Source organism: Lepisma saccharinum, chromosome 5 (genome assembly GCF_977018435.1).
Source record: "Lepisma saccharinum chromosome 5, izLepSacc3.1, whole genome shotgun sequence".
Lineage (NCBI taxonomy): Eukaryota > Metazoa > Arthropoda > Insecta > Zygentoma > Lepismatidae > Lepisma > Lepisma saccharinum.
The window spans coordinates 36,412,625-36,437,624 of NC_139233.1; the positions used below are offsets into that span (position 1 = coordinate 36,412,625).

Below are 25,000 nucleotides of genomic sequence, written 5' to 3' on the forward strand. Positions count from 1 at the left end.
ATTTACCTTATTCAATTCTGCATTAATGTATGCTAACCAGTTTTTTCGAGTATGCCTTCTACTTTTTTTCCCCATTGGAACAAAAACTATAATGTTTCCTAGTTTTGCAAAAAATATATATATATTTTTTTTTCTCATGATGAGAACTCGTTTTTATATAGGTCTACTGTTCATTTTGGAAGTCCAAATTCTAGTATCTATAGTTTTTAATCTGACTAAGCTGAATGAATATACTCTTAGGACCATATGTTCAGGTCTCCCTTATCGCACAGCACACTAGCAATCTGACCTCACTGCAGAATGCTTTCATTGTTAGGCTAAATGCCTAAGGCTTTACATTTAAGTTGCAGTATCTATGCTTAAAGAATCAAATGTCTCGATGTCAGAACACACAATTCGTAGTGGTCTCCTGATACAAAAATTATCATGAAAAATTAGACAAATGCATGAATTCATAGATTGCTCTGTAGACACCACATGACATTAGTTGAACAGGAATGTCTGCCATCTAGTGAGCAAAGAGTAAACTACATTGGAAGACTTCTGTAGCCAGACACTGAATTCTGATACAATATTGGCAAAGTGATGTTATTCCGAACATGTATAGTGCACTTGTGGTGCATTTTAACTAAGGATTCAAATACAAATCATTTTGCTATTTTTAAATTAACTGAACACTAAAAATTTACATTATGTTTATTGATATAAATAACATTTGTGCTTTACAAAGGAAATGTTCAAATGCATCAGCTATTTACAAACTAAACTATTTGATAAATATATTAAGCCAACAAGCATATATTTTAAACTTTTTATTTGTTTGCTTTACAAGTTTGAAAATATTTGTACACCTATTTTCTCTGCCTTTGTGGTGTAATTTACAACGCACACATTCACTCGTTTCTCAAGACACAGCTTTCTTCTTATTCCAATGCACTTCATTCATCTTCAATTCTCGCAAAATCTTTGTGGAAAAAAGTGGAATCTCACAATGCAATACTGAGGAGGATAAAGTAATCACTCCCTTTCTTAAAAACAATTGAAGTTCATATCCCCTTCTGTGTTCCCAGAGTACCACCAGTATTTACAAATGAGTAAGTAATAAACTGTTTGTTAGGAAATTTCTCCTGCTTCAATGCCATTCACACAGGTAACTATGCCAAGAATACAACAAAGAAGATGAAGAAAAATATTAACACTGCAAATATTTTAATCATTAGCCACCTATTTGAAGTTACTGATTGGAAATACTTCAATATTTCACCATGAGCAGCTTCAACGTTCAATTCCGTGTCCTGTACATTAGTGTCAATTCTGCAAAGGAAGAGAGAAACGTTTCAACAGATTGGACTCGATTAAAATAATTGGGAAAAAAATACTGGCAGACAAAAACTGCAAATTTGCATTGGAAAATCTAACTCCTAATAACAATAAAATTACCTGTCAAAATTGCAGTTTCCCATATGTATAGAAAAGCAAAAGGTTTCACGATAGTTTCAAGCAAAATGGGCAATCAACCTAGGACAGCTAATTTCCTCTACCTCATTCTCACTCACTCACTCACTCACTCTCTCTCTCTCTCATCTTTTTATCCATTTAAACCCTCTACCCCCATATCTGTATCTCTGTTGATCTACAACTCTCTACCTCTTGGTATATGTGTGTGTACAAACCTATTATCTCCCCCCTCCCTCTGCCTACAAACCTCTAACTCTCCCAGTCTGTTACCATGCCTCTCCCTCCCACCTATTTTATACCTTTAGGTTTCCAACTTCTACCCCTACTTCCCTATTTTTCCCAAAAAGGCATGATAATAGGCACTAAACTAAACGTGCATACAATGGGTGTCAAGTTCAGGTTATCTCCTTGTGGATGGTTTGTACATACAGGGTGCTGCATAAGTCACTATACCAAAAATACAAGTTAAAAAAATCAGCAACTCTCATCAACTCAACAATGCCTCAACCTTAGCTGCAAATTACAAATGTCATTGTCTCTCTCTGGCGGCAGGAATACGTTCACATAGCAGCATTGCAACGACAATCAATTCAATGCCAACATCCCAGCTAGGTAGTAGAGCTCGCGCACTTTCGGAAGTTCTCTGGCGTATGGATGAAAGCTGGTCAACGAGCCTCAGCAAAGGTTCGAGCTGGCGCGAGGTAGGGGAGGGGAGAGGAGAAAAGCATGAGTCAGAATATTGTTGTCGTGGGCGGCCAGGCAGAAACAAGTTGGAAATCGGTTGTTTATCTTCACGCGGGTGCTGTTAATTTCACATTCGTTTCTTCGTTCGTTTCAAGGGAAACATGCCTCCCGTTCATTCTAAGGTTTTCCGCAGGACGATTCGTGGGCAAACACGGGAAGTTGTGGCAAACGTGCTGCAATTCATGCAAAGGGAAGCCGATGAAAATGGATGTACCATTCCACTAAAGAAAGTATATGAACGTGTTTCTGCTGCTACCGGTGTGTCTTTGAAAATTATAAAATCTGTAAAAAAAGAAATGGAAAAGGTGGAAGAAGGCACATCAACCAGTTATGATACACCGCGCAGAAATCAGAACCGACCGCGACGGTGCACAAATTTGGACGAATTTGATCTCTGTGTAGTGCGAAGAACAATTAATGAATTTTATATTCAGGAAAAGAGAATTCCTACCTTGAAATCCGTGTTGCTGAAATTGCGCCAAGATATTGGATATGAAGGTCAATCATCTAGCTTAAGAAAAATATTTCGAAAACTGGGGTTTCGCTGGAAAAAGGTTCAAAGCAACAGACGGCTGCTCATTGAAAGAAGTGACATACGCAATACACGTATGGCTTACTTGAGAGCCATTACCAGATTTCGTCGGAAAGGGCGACCGATAATATACAGTGATGAAACGTACATACATAGTTCGCACGCAAATCCCAAAGCATGGTGCGATGATAGCGTAAAAGGTATGAAAGTGCCTATTTCAAAGGGACAGCGTCTCATTATCGTACATGCCGGCAGTGAAAAAGGTTTCATTCCCAACGCGTTGTTGATTTTCAAATTTTTGTAATTCAAGGTAGTCTTGGTCCCATCAAGCTCAAATTATCAGAACTCTACTGTATGTATTCAGTGATACTAGCTTTTTTAGCATACCTTTCCACCATCTCCTCCTGCTCTTTCACCATGTGAGCCAGCTGCTGGAATATGCCTCCTAGTTCCACAATGGTAGACTCTATATTCTGCATTGTTTCCGCACGTTCTTGAAGATAGTTGTCCTGAAAAGAAATGTAAATCATGAGTGCTGGTTGTAGTGTTTGCTTATAGATTGTATCATTTAAAGCTCCACCACATTCTCCTCTTTAATTTCTTACCAGGAGATTTGTCTCTTTATGTATATTACGCTCGAGTCTCGATGCCTTGCACTTAAAACTGGCAACCCTGCTTCCCCTGGCGGGAAAATTATGTAACTGGACTGAGAAGCCACGTCCCCTACCTTTCGTAGAGACCGAGGTTTGTCACGACGGCGAGCAGTGGTAATCGAGGCATACACAAGGAAAGTAGGGTTTTCTCCTCGACGGCACACCGACGCGGGTGATTGGAAGCAGGCATGAAACTGGATTTGACTGTACTACCACTTTGACTTTTGGTGTGAACATGGAATTGTCAGAATAATTATATATTTTGTTTTAGTTTAGTTAAAGACCGGTGCATTCATTCTATTTCCGATTTTTGTAGCAGTTCACAATTATTCATTTGTGCAGAATACTTACGTTAAATATTCCATGCCACCAAATATACGGTCAATATCCAACATCTTGATACGAGAATATACACGTCTTAATAACTAAATTTCCGATCACCCAAACCAGTGTCAGTTACAGAATACGTGCGTCGCTGTTGTTAAAATTGATTTTTAATGGCATGTATGATAAATGGGAATTGTTTATACACTTGTGAATTTTACTATTTACTACTTGATGATGTGTGTGTCAGTAATTGGGGGAACAGTTTTGGATTGTACAGAACTCTTGTTGTTAGAATAAATTACCATCAAAAATTGAATTTTCGACGTGTTAATATTTTTGTTTGATGAATGATTCCACCAATCTGTTTTGCCTTATATCTATGTGCTACAAGAAGAATGGGTGGGGGTATTTTAAAGTGCTTGGCTAACATAGAGTATTACAGTAAAGTCATTTTGTTTTTGTATTATCGGATCTGACCAGCCGTGGCTTGACGACAACAAAGGTGGAACCAGATAACTTAACTGCTAATACAAAAAAGGGGGAGGGGGGATACTGCAATTTTTCAGATTTGGTACTTTTGATCCATGGTATTTCGCAATTCAGCATAAGGGGGCCTAAATTAAAAATCTCGGAGGTAATAAATGGATATCTGATGTTGGATGAATGGTGACTGTTTACCACAGGGATTTTGGATTTTGAGTTGATTGGGGTAAAAAGGGAAAAAGGTTGCAGGTTATTGTATTTTACTCGCACATTTAAGATTAAGTTATTTGACCTTCCTTTTCTCTAAAATGGCCAATGCTGATGTGAGATGGTCGTTGGCTTAGTGGTTATAAAACATTTAGATTTCTTGCTTCCAAAATACCACTTTTGCTTGAACACAACGACCACATCACATGCACAAAATTAGCAACATTCTGTTTCAAGGGCATGCAGTGCCTGCTAGATTAAAGTAGGCTCTATAAAAGTTACTTCAATTCCACATTTTCTAATTCAAAATTGTCATGGAATAAGTAAGGATATTTTAACCAGCTTTTACTTGGAAACACAATTGCTTGGATATGATAAAAGGAAGTATTAAGTACATAAGTCATACTGACACGCAGACTACATTTTTTATATTAAAGTAACTATTCCACTAATAGTTAAGCTACATTTTTCTTAGTTTCTGTGCAATGAAATATGAAACTTAACACTGCTGATTAAACATAACTACCTTTAAAATACTTTCCCAGATTCCTAGCTATAAGTGAGACATATGAAACATTGCCTCTTCATTTAATAAGAAATTTATTTTAATTTCTGTGAATTGTCAAATGATGAAAAATAAATTATTCAAGACAAAGAGAGAAGTTGAAGGGAAAATGTAACAGTTAAAGGAGAAATTAATTATTTTTTGGTGTCAAGAATGGAACACAATACAAAACACAAGTAAATAATAAAACTAATAAACAAACAATATGTAAAATACCTTCTACCTTCTACTTAGTTAGGTACAATACTTGAATTTTTATGCAAATAACAATTTTAGAATGTTAACTCACAAGATAGGATAAAGTTACAGCATTGCATTTAATTTTAAAAATTGAGGTTCAGGGGTTCACACAGTAAAGCAATTTACTCTGTTTACAGCTATTTGCTAACCTATCAGTCTTTTCATACTGATGGCCCTATATTTATAATATCACATTTCTCACCAACTATATGGTTTCTTCAAGACATCTTCAATCACACATGTACTTTCTGCCATAGCAGCACAACAATTTTACTATCAACACACAGATAAAAATATGTAAAAAAGAACGTGGTATCATGTCACACCATGGCCAGTGTGTGGTGCAGTCAATGCATGTGCCAGGTGGCCAATGCCACTAGGTGAAGCATTTTGATATGCTCACTGCAGGGCCGAAAGTGCCACATCAATAAACCTATACTAACTGGGGCACGGGCCCAAAAAATGCTGCTGCACTTTCAAGGCATGACAGCTGTTATGGAAAATGAAGAGGCAAGGATGGAAATGTTTTATTCACATCACTCGCAAGTATTACTACTCCACATACACTTATCGTTATTTTATCTGAGAAGGTGTTGCAGACGTAGCCTACCCAGAATGCCCACCGCCATTCTGCCTATGCATACAAACATCCACTTACCTACATTTACAATAGGAATTTCAATCTTAAATTCATAAATATGAAATAACTCAATTTTTCCAAACACTGCCTATGGAATGCAGATCATAACATCCTTCACATGTATTACACAAACATACTTTCATTAGACACCCACACCAAAATTGCATTTGATGATTCACTAGCAGATGTTTCAGTATTCTCATAGTTTCACATTTTAAAGCAAAATTCTGACATTTTCTCACTGAAAAGTTAGTGAAATTTTGAGGTTTAACCAGAGAATGAACCTAGGTTTTTGGCATTCCATACCATGCCTGTACCACTAAGATACCAAGCTATTACCTGGTGTCACCCATAATTTCTGTGTATGACTGCTTTTAAGGGAATTACGAGGGTGGTTTGAAAAGTTCTCGGAATCACCACCAGATGTCAGTGCTAGGACAACGAGGTTCCCGCATAGTAATAGGCCATCCTTTATTAATAAACACATGGCGCGTCAGTGTTCTGGGTAGAGATCTGTGGTGCGGACGTCACTTGTTCCCGTGCAGTGCTTTGTGAAGATGGAAAAAATCGAGATTCGAGCGGTGACTAAGTACTTCGTAAAGAAAGGTATGAAAGCAAAGGAAATTCATGCTGATTTTCTGAACACACTGGGGGACACCTCTCCTTCATATTCAACTGTTGCAAAGTGGACAAACGAGTTTAAATTTGGTCGGGACAGCTTAGAAAATGATCCACGTAGTGGTCGCCCAAAATGTGCTACTACCCCAGAAATTATTGAAAAAGTGCATAAATTGGTCATGGATGATCGCCAACTGAAAGTGCAAGAAATTGCTGAAGCTATAGGAATGTCATCCGAACGGGCGTATCACATTTTAACAGTTGAGAAAATTATCTGCAAGATGGGTGCTGCGACTTTTAACACAGGACCATAAACGCATCAGAGTGGACATTTCCGAACAATGTTTGACTCGTTTTAAGAGAAACCAAACAGATTTTTTGCGCCGGTTTGTGACGACAGATGAAACGTGGGTCCACTACTATACCCCAGAGACAAAACAACAGTCAAAGCAGTGGAAACATGTTGATTCACCACCACCAAAGAAAGCAAAGGCAATACGGTAGGCCGGAAAGGTAATGGCGTCAGTGTTTTGGGATGCGAAAGGGATTCTGTTGATCGATTATCTTCTCACTGGTCAAACAATTACGGGACAATAATACGCTTATCTCCTCGATCAACTAAAGCATAAGATACGGGAAAAGAGGCCAGGTTTGGCAAGAAAGAAAATCATCTTGCATCAGGACAATGCGCGCCCTCACACAAGTGTCGTTGCCATGGCAAAAATTCATGAACTTGGTTATGAATTGTTGCCACATCCTCCTTATTCGCCTGATTTGGCTCCCTCAGACTTCCATCTTTTTCCCAAACTCAAAAGTTTCCTCGGTGGACAGAGATTCTCTTCAAAGGAAGAACTAATAGCTGAAGTTGACACGTATTTCGCAGGCCTGGAGGAATCTAATTTTCGAGATGGGATCAAGGCATTGGAACATCGCTGGACCAAGTGCATTAGTGTACAGGGAGACTACATTGAAAAATAAAAAAAAATCCACTGTTCTAAGTCGTTTCTTCCTATTCCATTCCGAGAACTTTTCAAACCACCCTCGTATTTCAAATATGAATTAGCTATTAAAACAACATATGGTATAGATTAATATTAACTTACTGAAAAATTAGTATTAACATACGGAAATGATAATGATACTTACTGTTTCGTCATAAATTTGAGCCTGAGCTTGTTGTTGAGACCGGCTAGGCACCATAGCGGAGTCTAGATTGATCGTCACCTGCTCATCTGCCATCAGGACAGACCCCTGGTGATATCCAGCCACAGCTGAAGGTGGAAGTGATGAGGCCAGTGGTCCCTGTGAGAAGTGGTCCTGCCTATTGCGTTGCTGCTTTAGATTCTGAAATGGACAATGATCTTCAATCAGTTCTGTAAACAGCAGTATCCAAAAAAAGGATATGAATTAAATTATCAAGCTTTAAAACCATACTACATTCTTCATAACCACAAAAAATCATAATAGGCATAAATTTAATAGTCTAAAAAGTTTGTGGTCAAGGAACACTATTAGTATTGCCTCTATTCATTTAAGGTTAGACTATTTATTATATGCATTGAATCATTTTTTGACATCAGGATCAGGGTTGAAAACTGAAGTGACAATTAGGTTCAATTTGGCACATAAAACATTGTTGTCCAAACCAAATGCTCTAATTTTTTAAGGTTAATTTAATTTTCCAGATGACTTATGATGATTTAACTTGGTAATAAATATATTAGATCTTTAACTTTGCACACTATTCAAGTGAACGAAGTTTATTCAACTGCTGCAAATAAATGAACAAAAATAAAATACAATAACATATTTTTACAAAAATTAGTGATGAACAAGTCATACAGATACAGTACTGATATAAAGTTTACTGATATGGATAACCAATATGCTTCTCGAAGAGTATAAATGGTTCATTAACCTCATCAATTGATGTGTGTGACTGGTGATTGCAATTCATTTTAACTTCGTGAAAAGAACTGCAAGATTTGGGGAATTTAACTATGGAGACATAAACGATTGCTCAGTGAACCAAATTTTTGACATGTTGTTATAAAATAATCGGTCAGTAGTTTTAACATATTCGCTGCCGGTGATGCATATATGTGTCATGTGGGGCTATAGCTATGTGCCTTTGACGCACATATGCATCATACGTATTACTTTCTTTGAATGTTGCCCATCAGTGGTACTGCACAGCAGGCTTTAAGTCTTTCATGGCACATTGCTGAAGGATTGTTTGAAATAAACATTAACTTGGTTTCTCATTTGCACGTCTCTCTTAGCATTGTTGCATCGAATGGCATCATAGTTCCTTTTGTCATGCATCAAGGCATCGTTTGACAGCAAAGAAATTATTTTTTTAATTTTCATTCTTGGTAACATTGTTAGTCTGAAACATTACAATTTTTATTTCCTGTAAAAAACAATGCATTCTGTTGTTTAGAATGTCCAGGAGAGACAGGGCTTTGCACTGAACCTTGTTTTCTTCTTTACCATACGTGAAATAAATGTATGGGAACTTTCGAAATTTATCATTGGACTCTCACAAGCAAACCTATAAATGTAACATTGTTTTTACAAGTGATTCTGTCATGTAACATCAATATCTAACACCTCCGTGCATGGGTGTTTGTGAACATCCCTTCACCACTTTCATCACATCATCACTCATCCACATCTTCGCGATTAGCCAAAAGTGGCAGGAAAGCGAAGTAAAATGAACTAAATAAAAATCTAACAAAGTATTGAACCAACTATGCATCAATATAACCATTTCAATATATTATACTGCTTTGTATAATAAATATGCATGTATGCATGCAATACACAAGTATAATAATAACACTATTACATTGTAATATAATAATTTGTCTTATTAGGAGGAACATGCTAAATATAGAAAAAGAGAACATTGTGAAAATTATCTATGTCAATTAAACATGACACATTTGCAAGTCATGCAGCACAGAGTAACAAAAATGCATAATATATGCCAGTGACGTGCATGTGCTTCATTGTAAAATTTATACGAAAATTGCAAATTTACGATGTATTTTATATAAATCAATCCATTTCATGCTACAAATAAGCAAAAGTACAGAAGAACCTTAATCAATCCCTGCCAAAGTATGCCATTTTTTAGGTGGCATTGAACATGTTAAGGCAATGAGCGTATAGATGATTTTATAATGTTTGTGAGGCTCTGACTATGAACACAATTAACAGTCTAGTTAAAAAGTTTGAAGACATGGAAAATGTAGGACATGCTTGGCATACTGTAACACCTCATGTCGATCATCAGTTCAAAACATTGAACGTGTATGGCAGAGTGTTGAAAATCAACCCCAAACATCAATCAGATGGCACCCGTTACAACTAGATTACTTGTCTCACATTGCAATTAATTTTTGAGCAAAGCAAAGACTTGCGTCTCTTCCCTATAAAATCTATAAAATCAATCAGTTGATGCCCTTAATCCCAGAGACAAGGACAATATTGCATTTGCAATATTTTTGCAAATATTAGTAACATTCTCATGAATTGCTCAATCAAGTTGAAAATGAATGCCAACTTTCGTTCAAGTTTGTTAATGAGTGACGAAGCACATTTTCAAGTGAGTACTTTTGTAAACAAACGAAACAACCCAAAAACCATCAAGGAACTGAAGAAGATTGATTGATTGGTTGATGTTTTTAAGTCCACTTTATGCACAGTAAAGCTAATCGGGACTGGACCTACAGTTTGAAGTGGGATCCAAACCACCACTATGTGCCTCCACTGGATATCGACCCTGGGACCCCTTGATTACAAGGCAACGACGCTACCACTGTGCCATTGGGGAAGCCTGGAACTGAAGAAGAACATCAGGAACTAGATACCCGTGATAACACCTGAAACTCTGAGGTCAAGGAAAATACAGTAAGAAGGGCATGTTTGTAACCAAGAAGGGAGTTTTTTTTTTTTTGGCTGATACTGTTTTTACATTCTTAATGCCCAATTTTTTTTAAAAAAAAAGTACCAGAATAAGCTTTCATTTGCAGTTTAGATGGTTCATTTAATTAATTTCTTTCAACAATTACATGTAATCAAATCCATCAGTTTATTTTTTGTCACCTTGCCGATATATCAGATGGATAATTTTGGTGATAAACCAGTACACCAATTTGCCTATATCTGCAGATGGCAATAGAGAACACACTAATTCCTCCCGTTCCTACAAAACATCTTCAATCAATAAGCAAGTTGAAAAAAAAAGTAAAATGTGTTTTTAAATTTCTCCTGGCGAGTAGAGGCATTCATACTTCGTTTTTGAAGAAAACACGAAATGTGAAATCACACATTGTAATGCTAATTTTTCATGTTTCTGAAAGGTGTGAGGTGCATTTTCCTACCCTGTTTTCTCACGAAATGAACCGCAAAATGCGAAATAAACTCTTAAACACGAAATTTACCGTTTATATACCAACGTGACACTTTCTGAAGTCAGAATTATCCTGAGAGTTACGCAATTCACGGAAAATTGATTAATTCTGCTGCAAACATTTGAGAAGCAAAAATGGACCCCTTGATACAGGAATAAACTTAATATTCTGGTAACAACTTAAATGTGCTATTAGAAGGGATATGTTTATTTTGTGTAATAGTGCAGTTTTTAAATCAAATTTTGGATCATATTCACATTTTTAAAACAAAAATGTCATTTTCTATGCTGCTTTTTCACCGCTATAACAGTGAAATTTTATTTTATTTACCACTTTTGAACCCAAAATTGACTGTTTTTGTAACGAAATTTGGCTCTTTTATTTATGAAAAATATGTGCCTCTAGGGATGAGGTAACTGGGAACAAGCTTTGCACTATCAAGTAGATCAGCATTTGCTGAACCTCGCCCAAGAATAAAGACCATTGAATTGAAGTGCACTGTTGATGGATGGTGTTCCTTGTACAGTCTCTTCCATCTAGAAGAAGTCATTCATTCTATCTCAACTGTGGATTGGACACAGCAGTCCAACCCATGGTCACTTGCTGCAAGGGCTTAACCCTCCAATGTGCCATGTCTATAATGCCATTTTAATTGTTCAGCTTATTCTTATTGAACGTGACCTGTTCATTATCCCTGTTGGGAGTTGACGACAATGTTCTAAGTAATGTTTTTGAGGTTTTACAAAAGAGCAGGTCTCTTCCACCATCTCTGAGGAAGTATTTAGTGTCTCCTTACCTTTTTAATGTGTCGTCTTTGTCCAGTGCAGATCTCTCTACAACCTTGCACGTTTAACCTTTCTCAAGGGGCTTTTTACACCTCATTTTTTTTAACCCTCTGGTACAAATTTTAGATAAGGCGATCCCCATATACATTGAAGGGTGTAAAATGGCCATATGTGATGGTGCACTCAAAACTTTTAATTATTTATTCATTCATATATTCCATGTGAAATGTAACATCCCCCAAGATGGAAATAGATTTAGTCTCTGATATGTAGTAATAATAGTATCAATAAATATAATGGTGGAAGAGTCCAAATTCATTAATTTTCAGTCATAAACTACTGAACACTACCCAAACCAGTGACCATACTTATACGATGAGTGAGAAGTACACATTTAATGATTACCATATTTGCGATGAAAGAGTACTAAACACAGAAACAAGACAACAATCCACCATTTCTAAAATTCCTCGAATGAATGCCTGCAAATGATGAAACAGAATGCCTTACCTCGGTCCGAACTTCCAAAACTTGCTTAAATTCATTGGACATTGTCGCAAGTTTAGATTGCAATGACAAAACAACGCTGGAAGAATGAGATACCAAACTTCGGCTGTTCTGGGTTTGCCTCTGATTGCGTGCAATGTCCTGTAGCCTCCCAATATGCTGGTTCAGATTATTCAAGTCTTCCTTGATAATGTAAGTCAACTCCTGGATTTCTGTCGGCCTGTCGTTGAAGAGTGATTTCTTCTTGGCCACTGAAATAAAACAAAAAACTCACAATTAAAATGCTAGAAAACAAAAAAATAATATTAAAACTACAACGGTAATTTTAATTTGTTTTGCATTCACTCTATGCTCAAGATAGGCTAATAGGACAGGACCACAATAAAGTGGAACCATTTGATTACAAGTTGACAGCATCGCCATTTTGCCACTGGCTAAGCCCTTTAATGCCATCATTAACAAAAGTAATGCTGTAAGTAAGTAAGTACATACAGCAAGTAGTTCAATACTGACAAGGAATGAAGCAAATACTATCAAAAAAGTGTGACATATATGAAAAAAAAACTGTTCAAAAATGCAACCTTGTATGAATTTTAGTGCTCTGTGAGAAAATTACAAACAAGTGAAAAACGACCAAAAGATGAAAAAATTATTCTGGTTCTGGCTGAAGAAAATGAACTACTATAATATTCAGCATTGTCTTCAAGGAACGGAAAAAAAGAAGGTTCTCCAAACCATGATAATGAATACTGAAGATAGACGCAATGTCACATATGAACAACTAACACTTATTCTTATATGTCCTCAGTTGATACCAAGTCAAAATCATACAAAATAGCAAATAATGTTATAACAATAAGTGTGAAATTGTACTTTGTCTCAATTGTATTTAACTGAAACTCTGTCTATTGTAGTTTTGAAAAATATGGTGATCAAAGTACAACTATAAAACTTCCTACTTTCCCCATAAAACCCTGATATAGCTATTAACATTAGTAAATATTGAATATACTTACACATTGCCAATTTCTCCAATTTTGTATACGTACTACTTATGTTCTTTCCTATAGTCCTGGAAAATTAAAGCAAAATAAAATTAATCAAATATTATTCCACACCTCACTGCAAATTTGGAATAAAACAAATTAATTGGCACTTTATATGTGCACACTGACAATGTTACACATCAGATATATGTATAAATAGCCAGTAACTAAGAGGGTACTATTCTGTCATTTTGTTATTGTTTTTGTGAACATAAAAGTTTGGTTCAATGTGCTCTGTTTGCGCAAAATAAATTTCTAATATGTAGTTTCTTATCAGACAATTACTATCATTCTGAATGTTTATGAAATGTTTGTCAATGGAAGTTTTGTTTATGCCAGTTGCAAATGTTACTATGTAAGTGCTTTACCGTCGAAGGTAAGTGAATAATAATGATGATGATAACATATAATAATTCAACATGTTTGTATTTTAATTTTCACGACTTATTAATAAGTGCCTTTTTATTCAAGATCCCATTACCACCAAATTGTAGGGAAGACATATCATGCTTACAGCAGATGTAATATATTTGCTGGATTATTTCCATACCATGATACATTAAATCCATGCATAAGAGTAGCGTAAAAAAGAGGGAAATAAGAAGAAAGAGTAGTTCTCCCCCATAAAGGTCAAGGATTTATATACATTAAAACCAAAATTAGACAATTTTTAGGCACCAAAAACAAGAAAATAATAATAGGAATTCAGCTTATGAGGAATCTTGTAGCAAAATTCAATTTCCTTTAGGGATGAAATAAAATAATTGGCACTATTAATATATATAGAGGCAATTTGTCAAAAAAATTCTGAAGTGCAACCAAATATTTATCAGTACAGATATGTATATGCAAATAAAATTTCAATTTCGTTGGTCAAAGATTCAAAACATACATTATTGTAAGTGATTTCCACAGATGCTCTCCTTATTCATTCATTTCAAGCAGTATTAATTCATGTTACTAACTCTTATGGTTTCCAATTGGGTAGTTATGCATGTGGGGCATTAGTAAAAAGTGGCAACAAAATATAAAACTTCTGCTTATATTTGTGGAATACATCTATTCCCTCTTCACAGCAAGATATCCCTAATAGTACTGTGAGAGCATTTGGCAGCAGTCACAATAAAGTGGAATTTTCTCATCTTACTACTAACATTATCCCATCCATCAAAATATGTAGAATAAGAAAAATACAGAAATGCACTACATCCTTTAGTTGTAACTCATACGAAGTAGACAAATGAGGGACGTTCCAAGATAACAATGATAAGAATAAGTAACATTCATTGATTTGATGACAGGCAGCATTTTGCATTTACCTTACTTTACGACACCTTTACAGCTAACCATGAAGCTGAGAATGAATGACGATTAGATGAAATTGATGAAAGAACATTCTAGATTTGAAATTTGAACCTTAGCAGGGTCCCCCACACTCATTCTGGTAAAACAAATTCCCACACTTTATCAGGCACTTTCAAAATGCATTTCCGAATAATTATGTAATGCTAATAACTAAAGTTTGTGTATAAACCTCCACTTGTTACTCAAAAGAATAAAGTTTAATCAACATTGTTCAAAATAAATGAACAAATATGAACTACAAAAAAGTTTTATTATGTAATATCTACCAGCAAGAAGCTGATTCAAGAGGAGGAATATTCCCTCTCAAATCCTGGCAAGACAAAAAAAAAATTGGGGGAGGATTTCCATAACACTTAATAACTTAACTTAATTTGATTTCCTGGACATTTCCAGGTCTATCAGTATCCTGCTTAACAATTCGTATTCCACCATATGTGATCACATCAGACCATTTGATTCACAGTCTCTGCTTTAATTTTCAAACTATATTGGACAGCAGTAAGTTAATAAATGTTCTTCGTTTGTTTCACTACAAAACAACCAATTGTAATGCAATAAAAGAATAACAAAAATTCAAAACACAAACCTTGCAATCATCATAAACTCAGCATAGCTCTGAAGATACTTCACTTTCCTCGGATCCTTGGTCACAACAGTCCTCGCACTTTGGTGATTCTGAAGAGATCTAATTGTATTTAAAAACTCAGGAGTTCTATCCCTGGACGTCATCATTTTGGTATTCACAGTACTTTTATTGGAAGAGAAATTTCTATCTTGAAACGCTTTGTTGTCTACAACAGTTTCGGGTGCAAATGATGCTCTGCCCACATCATTGGCAGTGGCACTCTGTGTGTATCCGTAATCTTCTCGTCCAGAGGAAGCCACCCCACTAGTCACGATCAGGGGTGTCTGCTCCGATTCTGACCATCCACGCCGTCTCCTCGCTGTCATTGGATCATCCAAATTCAGAGATCATGAACAAATCTGAAACAAAGTCAGGATTGTAGTGTGTTGAAAAGTTTCTGAACTTGTAGAATGTAAAAAAATAACTTACTTTTTGGTAAAAATTGAGGCACTGACAGTTGCATATTAACATGAGTTGTTCGATTTGACCTAGTATTATTTTTCTACCATGTATTATGATACTTTATCTGTGTGAACCAACATTACTCGCTTCATGTAATCTTTATGTAAAAGCACCCAGAATACAGACAGAACTGCTAAAAGTAGAATTGTGGGAAAAAGATCTATCAAAAAGAAGGAAAAATTGTGGAAAAAAGATTATCAAAAATAAAGAAATAATGTTTTAAAAAAACGCCTCCCGTTTCTACTGCCATAATTACAATGCCACACTACACTAAATTCACGAATCAGATGAGAGGTTTCCCACTGAATGAACATAAAACTGTGATGATGGCTCTCCGTACCTCCGTAAAAAATGTAAAAACTTTTAGTGGCTTAGGAAGATTATCATTCATATGAACGTTTGTTGTTGTTTTTAGCTCGCGGAGATGCATTACAAGTGAGTAATTAGCAATTTTGTGTGTATGATGTAGGATGTCACGTCGTTCCCTTATCGCACAACACTACAGCAACCTCTTGTTAAGATGTCAAGATGAGGATTGCCTATGTTCCGTGCTCAAAAAATTTTCTTCAAAGCTAGGCGCCAGGAAACCACTTACTAGCAATTGTGCATACTACAGTATGTTTTAAAAGTCGTGCAATCCAAACTTGAAAAATGTATGTGATGAAAATCGTAAGAGATATTCACACATGGTTTCTGCACTAAGCTAATCCTGTAGGCTATCACTGGGTTCATAAATTTATGTTAGCATTTATCTAAATAAAAGCAATTACATTATTTTAAAAACATTGTTAATTTGCTGAAAACATCTGAGAACTGATTTTCAACAATAAATACCAACTCTTAAAATATTCTTCAGCGATGCACACGCACTGCTCCAATGAATATGCCATGCTGAATCAATTAAAAGAACAGGCACAGTGAGCAAAGAGAATTCAATGTAACCAGGGACAGCCTAGGATTCTCTCAAGAGTCCAATTTTGGCACAAAATTCTGATTTACGATTTTTCACGTAAATATATAGCCAACACTTAGACACATGTTCCATGCGACTGTTGGCAATTTTTTGACCTGCTAGCGTTGCCATATACCGAGATATGTCACAAAAATGGCACTTTTCGCTAAACTAATAAAATTGTCAATCAAAAAGTCATCAAATGTTGCACACGACCAATATTGGTCGCAAATGACAGACTGACATGGCATCAGTCATCAAATGTCTAATTATGACCCTTCGATAAATTCTTACATATTTTTCTTATTCAGAAGTTCATTTCTGGAAAAATTTGAATGCTGCTTTCCGTCAGTTAATAATTTATATAATTTTCTGTACGGGGTGAACTGATAATTTTAAGCATTGAAAAATATCTCAATGGATGATGCTCTATAATGCAGAACCCGGTGTAAATATTTCTTATGGTTTTCATGATATACATTTCCAAAGTTTGAGTTGTGCGACTTTTGAAACACTCTGTATAAGATGCTGAGCATCACGGTATTCAAAACATCACTAAATCATTTGAGAAAGCAGGAAATGGGATCTTGGGGGGACAAAGGGTAAGAAATTGTTAAGGACTCTATGGAATGTTCACAATGTTGATAAAAAAAAATCATTTACTAACTTACGCTGTACTGCAATTTGAACTTAGAATCATCAAAATCATGTACATATTATAGCAAAAGATCACAGTCGCGAGGCTGAAATTTTTAGTCGCCATGGCGACCTGCGACCAGGATTTTTCGAGCCCTGCCTATGTTGTTAGGTTAGGCTAGTTAGGTTTGGTTCCATTAGCATAAATACATTGCAAATTTATTTTTCATGGTAATAGAATTAACAAAGATGTCATAACATGAAGTTGTTCAACTTTTGTGCGATGAGTGGAACCCCCGGCCTGCTTTATCTACACGTTACACGCAGCCTGTACGTGGTCAGTAGTATGTAATATGCCACTTGACATATTTCGGCCCTGCAACCACGGAATGGGAACTGTATGCTTTCATGGTACATAGCCTATATCATTTATTTTGAAGAATTAGGTCATGACAATAGTAATTACGCATTATCGTTGTACATGTTTCGATGATTTCTTGCATGTATGATGAAAATTTCTTCAAATAAGTTGCGAAAGCGGTGTGGATTGCGAGGAATTTGATGTGCTGTTGTCACATTTCAAGGGTAAATATCCCTGTTATTTGTGCTTTCTGCATTTTAAAATCAATTTCTGGTACCTTAAAACATCGAAATCTGCACGTTGAAAAAAAGAAAGTTGTAATTTTCGAGGGGGTATGGTCCGTCACCAGCCCCCTAGAAACTTCTCACTCCTTTCCGCTCTCCTTACAACACTACAGTAGCACTGTTCATTCCGCAGTCCAAGCACACCCTTCCACAAATATGACAAGGCTATGTCTTTGGCTTACTCAGTTTAATGTTTTAATTTAAAAATAAGATTTAACAGCTACAAAAAATAATAATAATAATAATAAAAAATCAATTTTAAAAAAGGCAAAATATTCCCCTGCAAGGATCCCATGCCAACACTAACCTTTAATCACATACGTCTAAATTTATTCCCCTTAACAAACTACATTGAAATAATACCTTCACAAACAGTTTCAGAAATTACATCTTGGTAAAGAACATGGATTTTAAAACCAATTTTTATTCCTGTCTGCCGATTCTGTATATCTTTCGTGGAATATTCTCTTTCGCATGTATATGGACCATGGGATCACAGATCTGTGCTTATTGTGTCATCATTAGTTTAAGAATTGCACAAGTTTAGATCTGGCACCTGGCATTGATTTAATACCAGCTGAGTTAATTAAATATGGTGGAAATTCATTAATATGTCAAATTCATAAATTAATTTGTTTAATATGGAATAAAGAAGAAATCCCTCAACAGTGGAAAAAATCCATAATTGTTCCTGTGTTTAAAAAAGGTGATAAAATGAACTGCAATAATTACCGTGGAATTTCTCTACTCTCAACAACATATAAAATATTATCTAACATTCTTTTAACAAGACTAACCCCATATGCTAATGGAATTATAGGTGATTATCAATGTGGATTTAAACGTAACAGATCAACTACAGACCACATTTTTCACATCAGACAGACACTTGAAAAAAAGTGGGAATATAATCAAAATGTACATCAGCTTTTCATTGATTTCAAAAAAGCATATGATTCGGTCAAAAGAGATAAATTATATAATATATTAGTAGAGTTTGGAATACCTAAGAAGCTTGTTAGTATGATAAAAATATGCAACAGTGAAACAGAAAGTAAAATTCGTGTGGGTATTAATATGTCTGACAAATTTACAATTCATGATGGGTTAAAACAAGGAGATGCATTATCTCCATTGCTCTTTAATTTTGCCTTAGAATATGCTGTTAGGAAGGTAAAAGAAACTAAAGAAGGACTAAAATTAAATGGTGTGACTCAGTTGTTAGCATATGCAGATGATGTAGACTTACTGGGGGATGATGTGAATACAATTAAGAATAATGCTAAAATATTTTTCAAAACTGCTACAGAGATAGGTTTGGAAGTTAACAAAGATAAAACTAAATATATGCTTACAGGCCGAAATCAAGTGTTAGGTAATAATCAAAATCTAATTATTGATAACAACTCGTTTGAATCAGTTTCCAAATTCAAATACTTAGGAGTAATATTAACAAATGAAAATTATATTAACGAGGAAATAAAAAGTAGGCTTAATTCAGGAAATGCATGTTACTTCTCTCTTCATAAACTTTTGTCTTCTCGTTTAATATCTAAGAAACTAAAAGTTAAAATATACAAAACAGTAATTTTGCCTGTAGTATTATATGGATGTGAAACTTGGTCCCTTACATTGAAAGAGGAACATAAGTTGAGAGTATTTGAAAATAGGATCCTTAGGAAAATCTTTGGACCTAAAAGGGATGAGGAGACAGGTGAGTGGAGAAGGTTACATAATTTAGAACTACATAATTTGTATTCATGTCCAGATATTATTAGAATAATTAAATCAAGAAGACTTAGGTGGGCAGGCCATGTGGCACGAATGGGAGAGGAAAGAGGAGTTTACAGGATTCTTGTTGGGAAACCTGATGGTAAGAGACCTGTAGGAAGGCCAAGACGAAGATGGATGGACAACGTTGAGATGGACCTAAGGGAAATCGGTAGGGATGAAAAAGAGTATATAGAATTAGCTCAAGATTAGCTGCAGCCATGAACCTTCGGGTTTAAGAAGGCTAGGGAGTTAGTTAGTTAGTTACAAGTATAGATCTGATGTAAGTAATGCCTGTGGATTGCCTTAAGCATGTAAGATACATTTATAAATTAATTTTAAAGAAATATTTTACCACCGGCATACTGAAATAATAAAACCATTTTCATTTTCCTAACCTCAAAACTGGAAGTAAAAAAATTATAATGGAGCAAATGAAGAATATACAGAATGTCTCCAATTTCGTTATTTTTTGGTATACTAACTAAATTTGGCCTTCTAATCACGAATCTGTTGTTAAAATGTGGGGGTCACGTGTGGAAATAGGGAAAAAAGCCGATGTAAGTGTTATTCCCCCCCCCCTGCTGTATCTCATTGTTTTAGGAACAAAATTTTAACTAAGCTTGCCTAACCTAACCGGAAATATTTCGTGGGGATATCAGAGTTTTGCCAATGAGCACATATTGTAACAAAATATATAAGTTTTGTAGCACCAGCTTCGTCACTGCGCAAGACACCATTTTTCTAGAAGAACGGTCAAACACCATTGCCAAACTTACCTCTAATCAAAGTCCGTCCTCTGTTCCGCCATGATCAATAATTTTCAAGTAACGAAGCAACAATTAATGCTGTGCAAGTAATGAAGGAACAGTGTGGCAATGCTGTAGAAAACACAACGAATGCCGAACGTCACTTGTTCAGGTATGAATGTACAATATAGAGATTGTCTCCAATTCCTTTCCTACTTCTTATACTCACTAAATATGCAGTCCTGGTAACGTATGTGGAGTTAAGATTTGGGGGTCACATCAAAAAATTGTACACTTATGCCTATATATGTTGCAAAATTACGTTCTTCATTACTGCAATTATTCTCCATACATAAACACAACAACCATGTTTGATGATATGAACAAGTGATGTTCGGCATTCGTTGGGCTGTCAATAGCATTGCCAGACTATTCCTTCGTTACTTGCAGAGCATTAGTTGAGAAGAGCATGTGGAATGTGATTAGAGGTAGGTTTGGCAACGGTGTTCAAGCGTTCTTCTAGAAAAATGGCATCGAAGTGAGGAAGCTAGTGCTCATTGGGAAAAGATTTAACTGATATCCCCACGAAACTTTTTCCGGTAAGTTTTTAGGGTAAGAAAGCATCTTGAATGTCGTTAATATTTGGTAGATTAACTAATTTTGGCCTTCTGATCAGTACATTATAAATGGGTAGCCGCAAGAAACATGCATGGGTAGCCCCACAAACCATTCACAGATAGCCCATGAACCATTTCCGGTAAGGTTAGGTTACGCAAGCTTAGTTAAAATTTTGTTTGTAAAACAATGTGATACAGCTTTAAAAAAAAAAGATCTCAACTTACATCAGCTTTCTTCACGATTTCCAGACATGATTAGAAGGCCAAATTTAGGTAGTATACCAAATATTGACGAAATTGGAGATATTCTCTATATTCTACATTCGCTCCCTTGTTCATATCATCAAACATGGTTCCTATGTTTCTGTATGAAGAATGATCGCGGTAATGAAGAACGTAATTTTGCAACATATATAGACGTAAGTACAATTTTTTCACGTGACCCCAAATCTTAACTCCAGGAACGTTGCCAGGACTGCATATTTAGTGAGTATAAGAAGTAGGAAAGAAATTTGAGACATTCTCTGTATTCTTCATTCTTACCTTCTTCTATTAACTACTTTGCTTCTGAGGAAGAACAGAAAAGAGTAACAGAGTTTTGAATTCTTGTCTTAGGTTTACTTTATGCACAGATAGGCAAATCGGTGCTGGACTTACAGTTTAGAGTGGAATCCGAACCACTGAGTCTCCATGGGGTATGGCGAACCACTATGAATCGGTAACACTTTACTATACCTGAGACAGATTTCTTCAAATTTACAGAAGAAAGTACTTACGCAAATCATTTTCTGTAGCGTTGTTGATGTTCGGGAATGTAATTTTGATTCATTTTAATGCGAATGCATGTGGTTTTCTACAAAAATCTATTTCCGACATGCTATTGCTGCTGCCGCCATTTGCTTCCTGCATGAGAGCACAATACGCTCTCGTACTGTCCGTATATGACAATTGAACGAAAGGAGTGCTAATGGAACCAAACCTAACAGGCCTAACCTAACCTAGTAGGCATACCTCGTCCCCGTGATGGTTTGTGGGGCTATCGTGAATTTTTGGGCTAACGTCAATGGTTTTTCTGGCTCAAGGAACGATCAACGGTAAGCTATCGCCATGTTGTGTGTGGAAATAAACAAGAACAGTAAGTACTCGTAAATGTAAGAAATATACATTACTTTCATAACAAATTCAATTATTTCACCTAAATAAGTGTTCCGGAATGCAGAATAGTACGTTAGCAATGTAAAAAAGTGCGAAAGAAATGATTCCCAGGTGTCTCAGGTATAGTAAAGTAGTACCCATATTTATAATAATGAAATTCACTAACGAGTAAAAAGCTATTGCAGACCCTCCTAAGTCAGCACAGGATCTGTTATTTTCCCTCTTCTTATTTCATGAAATACAATTCAATGAACTTGGACAACGTTAGGATATAGTTATTATGATGATTTTCTCTAGTCTGCTTCATGGCAGTTTTACTTTTATGAAATAGAGCAAATGTACAATACCGGAAGTATCTCCGATTGCTTTCAAATTCGGCATACTCACTAATTTTGGCCTCGTAATCATGAAGCTGCAGTTAAAATTTGGCAGTCACGTCTAGAAATTGCAAAATAAGTCGAAAAAAGTGGGTCCGTGAACGAAGTAAACACCCTTGATTTATGAAGAAAACAACTGTTTTTTGCAATGATTAGCGTTTGAAAACTATGTTTATGATGACCGTTAATTTTAACTATGCTTGCCTAACCTTACCATGAATGGTTCCTGGGGCAAACATGTTTTCCACCTTTACGCAAGATGCCATTTTCTCACATGCAAATCAACGCTCTCACTTATTGCCAACACTTGAGCAACTTTGGTAGCAATACCGTTGTGCGGAAAGGAAGACGTCTTCATATTGTTTCCATGTTAGTGTATGGAGAATCATATATGTAATTGACAAGGTTATTTTGCAATTTCTAGACGTGACCGCCAATTTTTAACTGCACATTCGTTTACGAAGCCAAAATTAGTGAGTATGCCGAATTGAAAGTAATCGGTGATACTTCCGGTATTGTCAATTAACACTAAGTTATTGTATGATTTGACAACGACCCCCGATTTGTCATGCATATGGTGAGTGAAATCAGCAAAAAATGACAATCGTAGGAAAAAATATCCGCAACTTAATGCATGCTAGCATATTGGTAGTTTAGCAGCAAAGGTCATTTTGCTTCAACAGAACACTTTTTATATATTTACACTTAATATAACACATCCTTCAGTGACATTCAATACTGCAATTCATGACAATTCGCGATGATCAAGATGTTAGCTGCACCTTCCGTTAGCGTACAAATGCAACTGAACAAGACACACCATAAACTTTACCTGCTTTCGAAAACCTTGAATTAACTAGCATAAACATATTTCACAGTATTTATGCATATTCAACAATGTTATTAACTTTCGCAGGGTGCAGAAAATCAGTCAACCTACGTGTCGATGGAGTATGAAAAGGCTAATCAGCACCGATTTGAACTCCCACTGCCATTCATATTAAATGAATGCTGTTTGTTTGTAGTTTTAAGATTAACCCTATCTTCCATGCTTGATGATGATAAAGACAAACATATCACATTCATTATAGGTCATTTCTCAATTTCACTTTACATTAAAAAACGAAGGCATTAGGTTTTCAAATAATTAACGTGTTCCTTCCAAACCATAGAATAACGAAATCTAGATGGTTTTACATTTGCCGAAAGGATGTAGGGCGGCGCCATTGCTGGCAGTGTAAGAAAGGAGGCAAAGCAAGCCAAGTCTGTTAACGTTGCAAATACCTAAAGCGAAAGTGTTGGGAAATCGCATCTTTCAGCACATCAGCCCGCAAGGACGTTCACACTAGTGACCTCTTGACACGCCCTTTGAACTACTTAAGAGAGCTACCAGCCACATTTCACGTTTACCACATTATAAGCATGGCACATTTCACAGTTTAACGTGGAAAACGGTGTTTGAATTATTGTGGCACTTACAACGTTTACCAATTTGGAGTGCGGTCTTGAAGTCGTGGACTGAAAGTGAAGATCTCTCGAACTGCACTTCGACTGCAGCGCCAAATATGATCAGTAGATAACTTTTAACCTTTCGCCGCCCAAGCGTCTCGAACGAGATACCCAAATGTAACCCTCACTGTCCCAAGCGTCGCGATCGAGACGCTGTGTCAAGGTCGTAGTTTTTACGTTATAACTTTTCTATTTTTGGCTAGAATTTCCATTTTATTTTTTTATATTGTTCCTAACACATGTATTTAACATAAATGGTTTTTTGCATTTTTGTTTTTTGTCTTCATGAAAATGGAAGGGAAAAGGCGGGAAAAGGTACTTCTCTTTTGCGGCTCTTTTCAACGTCAAATTTTTGCCGACAAAGGAAGACTGGCTTTGTTGTTCTAAAGCAATGCTTTTCACTCCCTCCTGCTATCTGCGTTCGAAGGAAGCTTGTTTATAAGTATCCGATGTCAAAATGAAAGTTTTCCGTGAGGGCGGAAGCAGGGGGTGGGGGTGGGGGGAGGGGGAAGACTGGTTGTTGAATCTGCGTTGTGAGAATGGGAATTCGAAGCGCGCTGAAGGAAACCTTTGTTTGTGAGCACAAGTGTTCCACAATGTTGAACAGAGGTCACCCAGCATTGTCTAAAAATAGAATGTCAAGCAGCTGCAAGAATCGGCGTTCATTTTCCACTGCGTTCTAGCTTTTCGTCCGTGAAAGTTGTGCGTAGATGTGTGTCGTTTTGTGCCCAAGTGCGAGGATATTTTTTGACTGAAGTGACATACTTCCAAGGACTTTTTTGCCATCTACGTGTTTGTGAAAAGTGTTCTAGCGATAATTTCTATGTGCATTTTGAACTTTTCATATACCTTTTTTCGGGGGGCGGGGGAGAGAAACCCAATTTTTTAAAAAAAATCAGGGGATTTCCCCCC

General features: G+C 36.1%; 1 protein-coding gene across 2 annotated transcripts; it reads right to left on the reverse strand.

Annotated features, from left to right (window-relative positions):
- Positions 1-799: 799 nt before the first annotated feature.
- Positions 800-23,558, reverse strand: Syx5 (syntaxin 5). Of its 2 annotated transcripts, none has more exons than XM_083123186.1 (7): positions 23,412-23,558; positions 15,178-15,575; positions 13,197-13,252; positions 12,184-12,431; positions 7,614-7,811; positions 3,122-3,243; positions 800-1,314 (listed from the first exon to the last, which is right to left on the reverse strand). In XM_083123186.1, the coding sequence occupies exons 2-7, from the start codon at positions 15,540-15,542 to the stop codon at positions 1,155-1,157; spliced, it is 1,149 nt and encodes a 382-aa protein (XP_082979312.1). In that variant the 5' UTR covers positions 15,543-15,575; positions 23,412-23,558; the 3' UTR covers positions 800-1,154. The 2 variants fall into 2 exon arrangements, with proteins under 2 accessions (XP_082979312.1, XP_082979313.1); XM_083123187.1 differs by lacking the exon at positions 23,412-23,558 and adding an exon at positions 20,461-20,482.
- Between the last annotated feature and the right edge of the window lie 1,442 nt (positions 23,559-25,000).

Coding starts and splice junctions, on each gene's coding strand:
- Syx5 (XM_083123186.1), bottom strand. CDS start 15,542: ATGACAGCGAGGAGACGGCGTGGATGGTCAGAATCGGAGCAGACACCC. Junction 13,253..15,177: donor GAGTTTATGATGATTGCAAG/GTTTGTGTTTTG, acceptor TTAATTTTCCAG/GACTATAGGAAAGAACATAA. Junction 7,812..12,183: donor TTTTGGAAGTTCGGACCGAG/GTAAGGCATTCT, acceptor TGTCCATTTCAG/AATCTAAAGCAGCAACGCAA.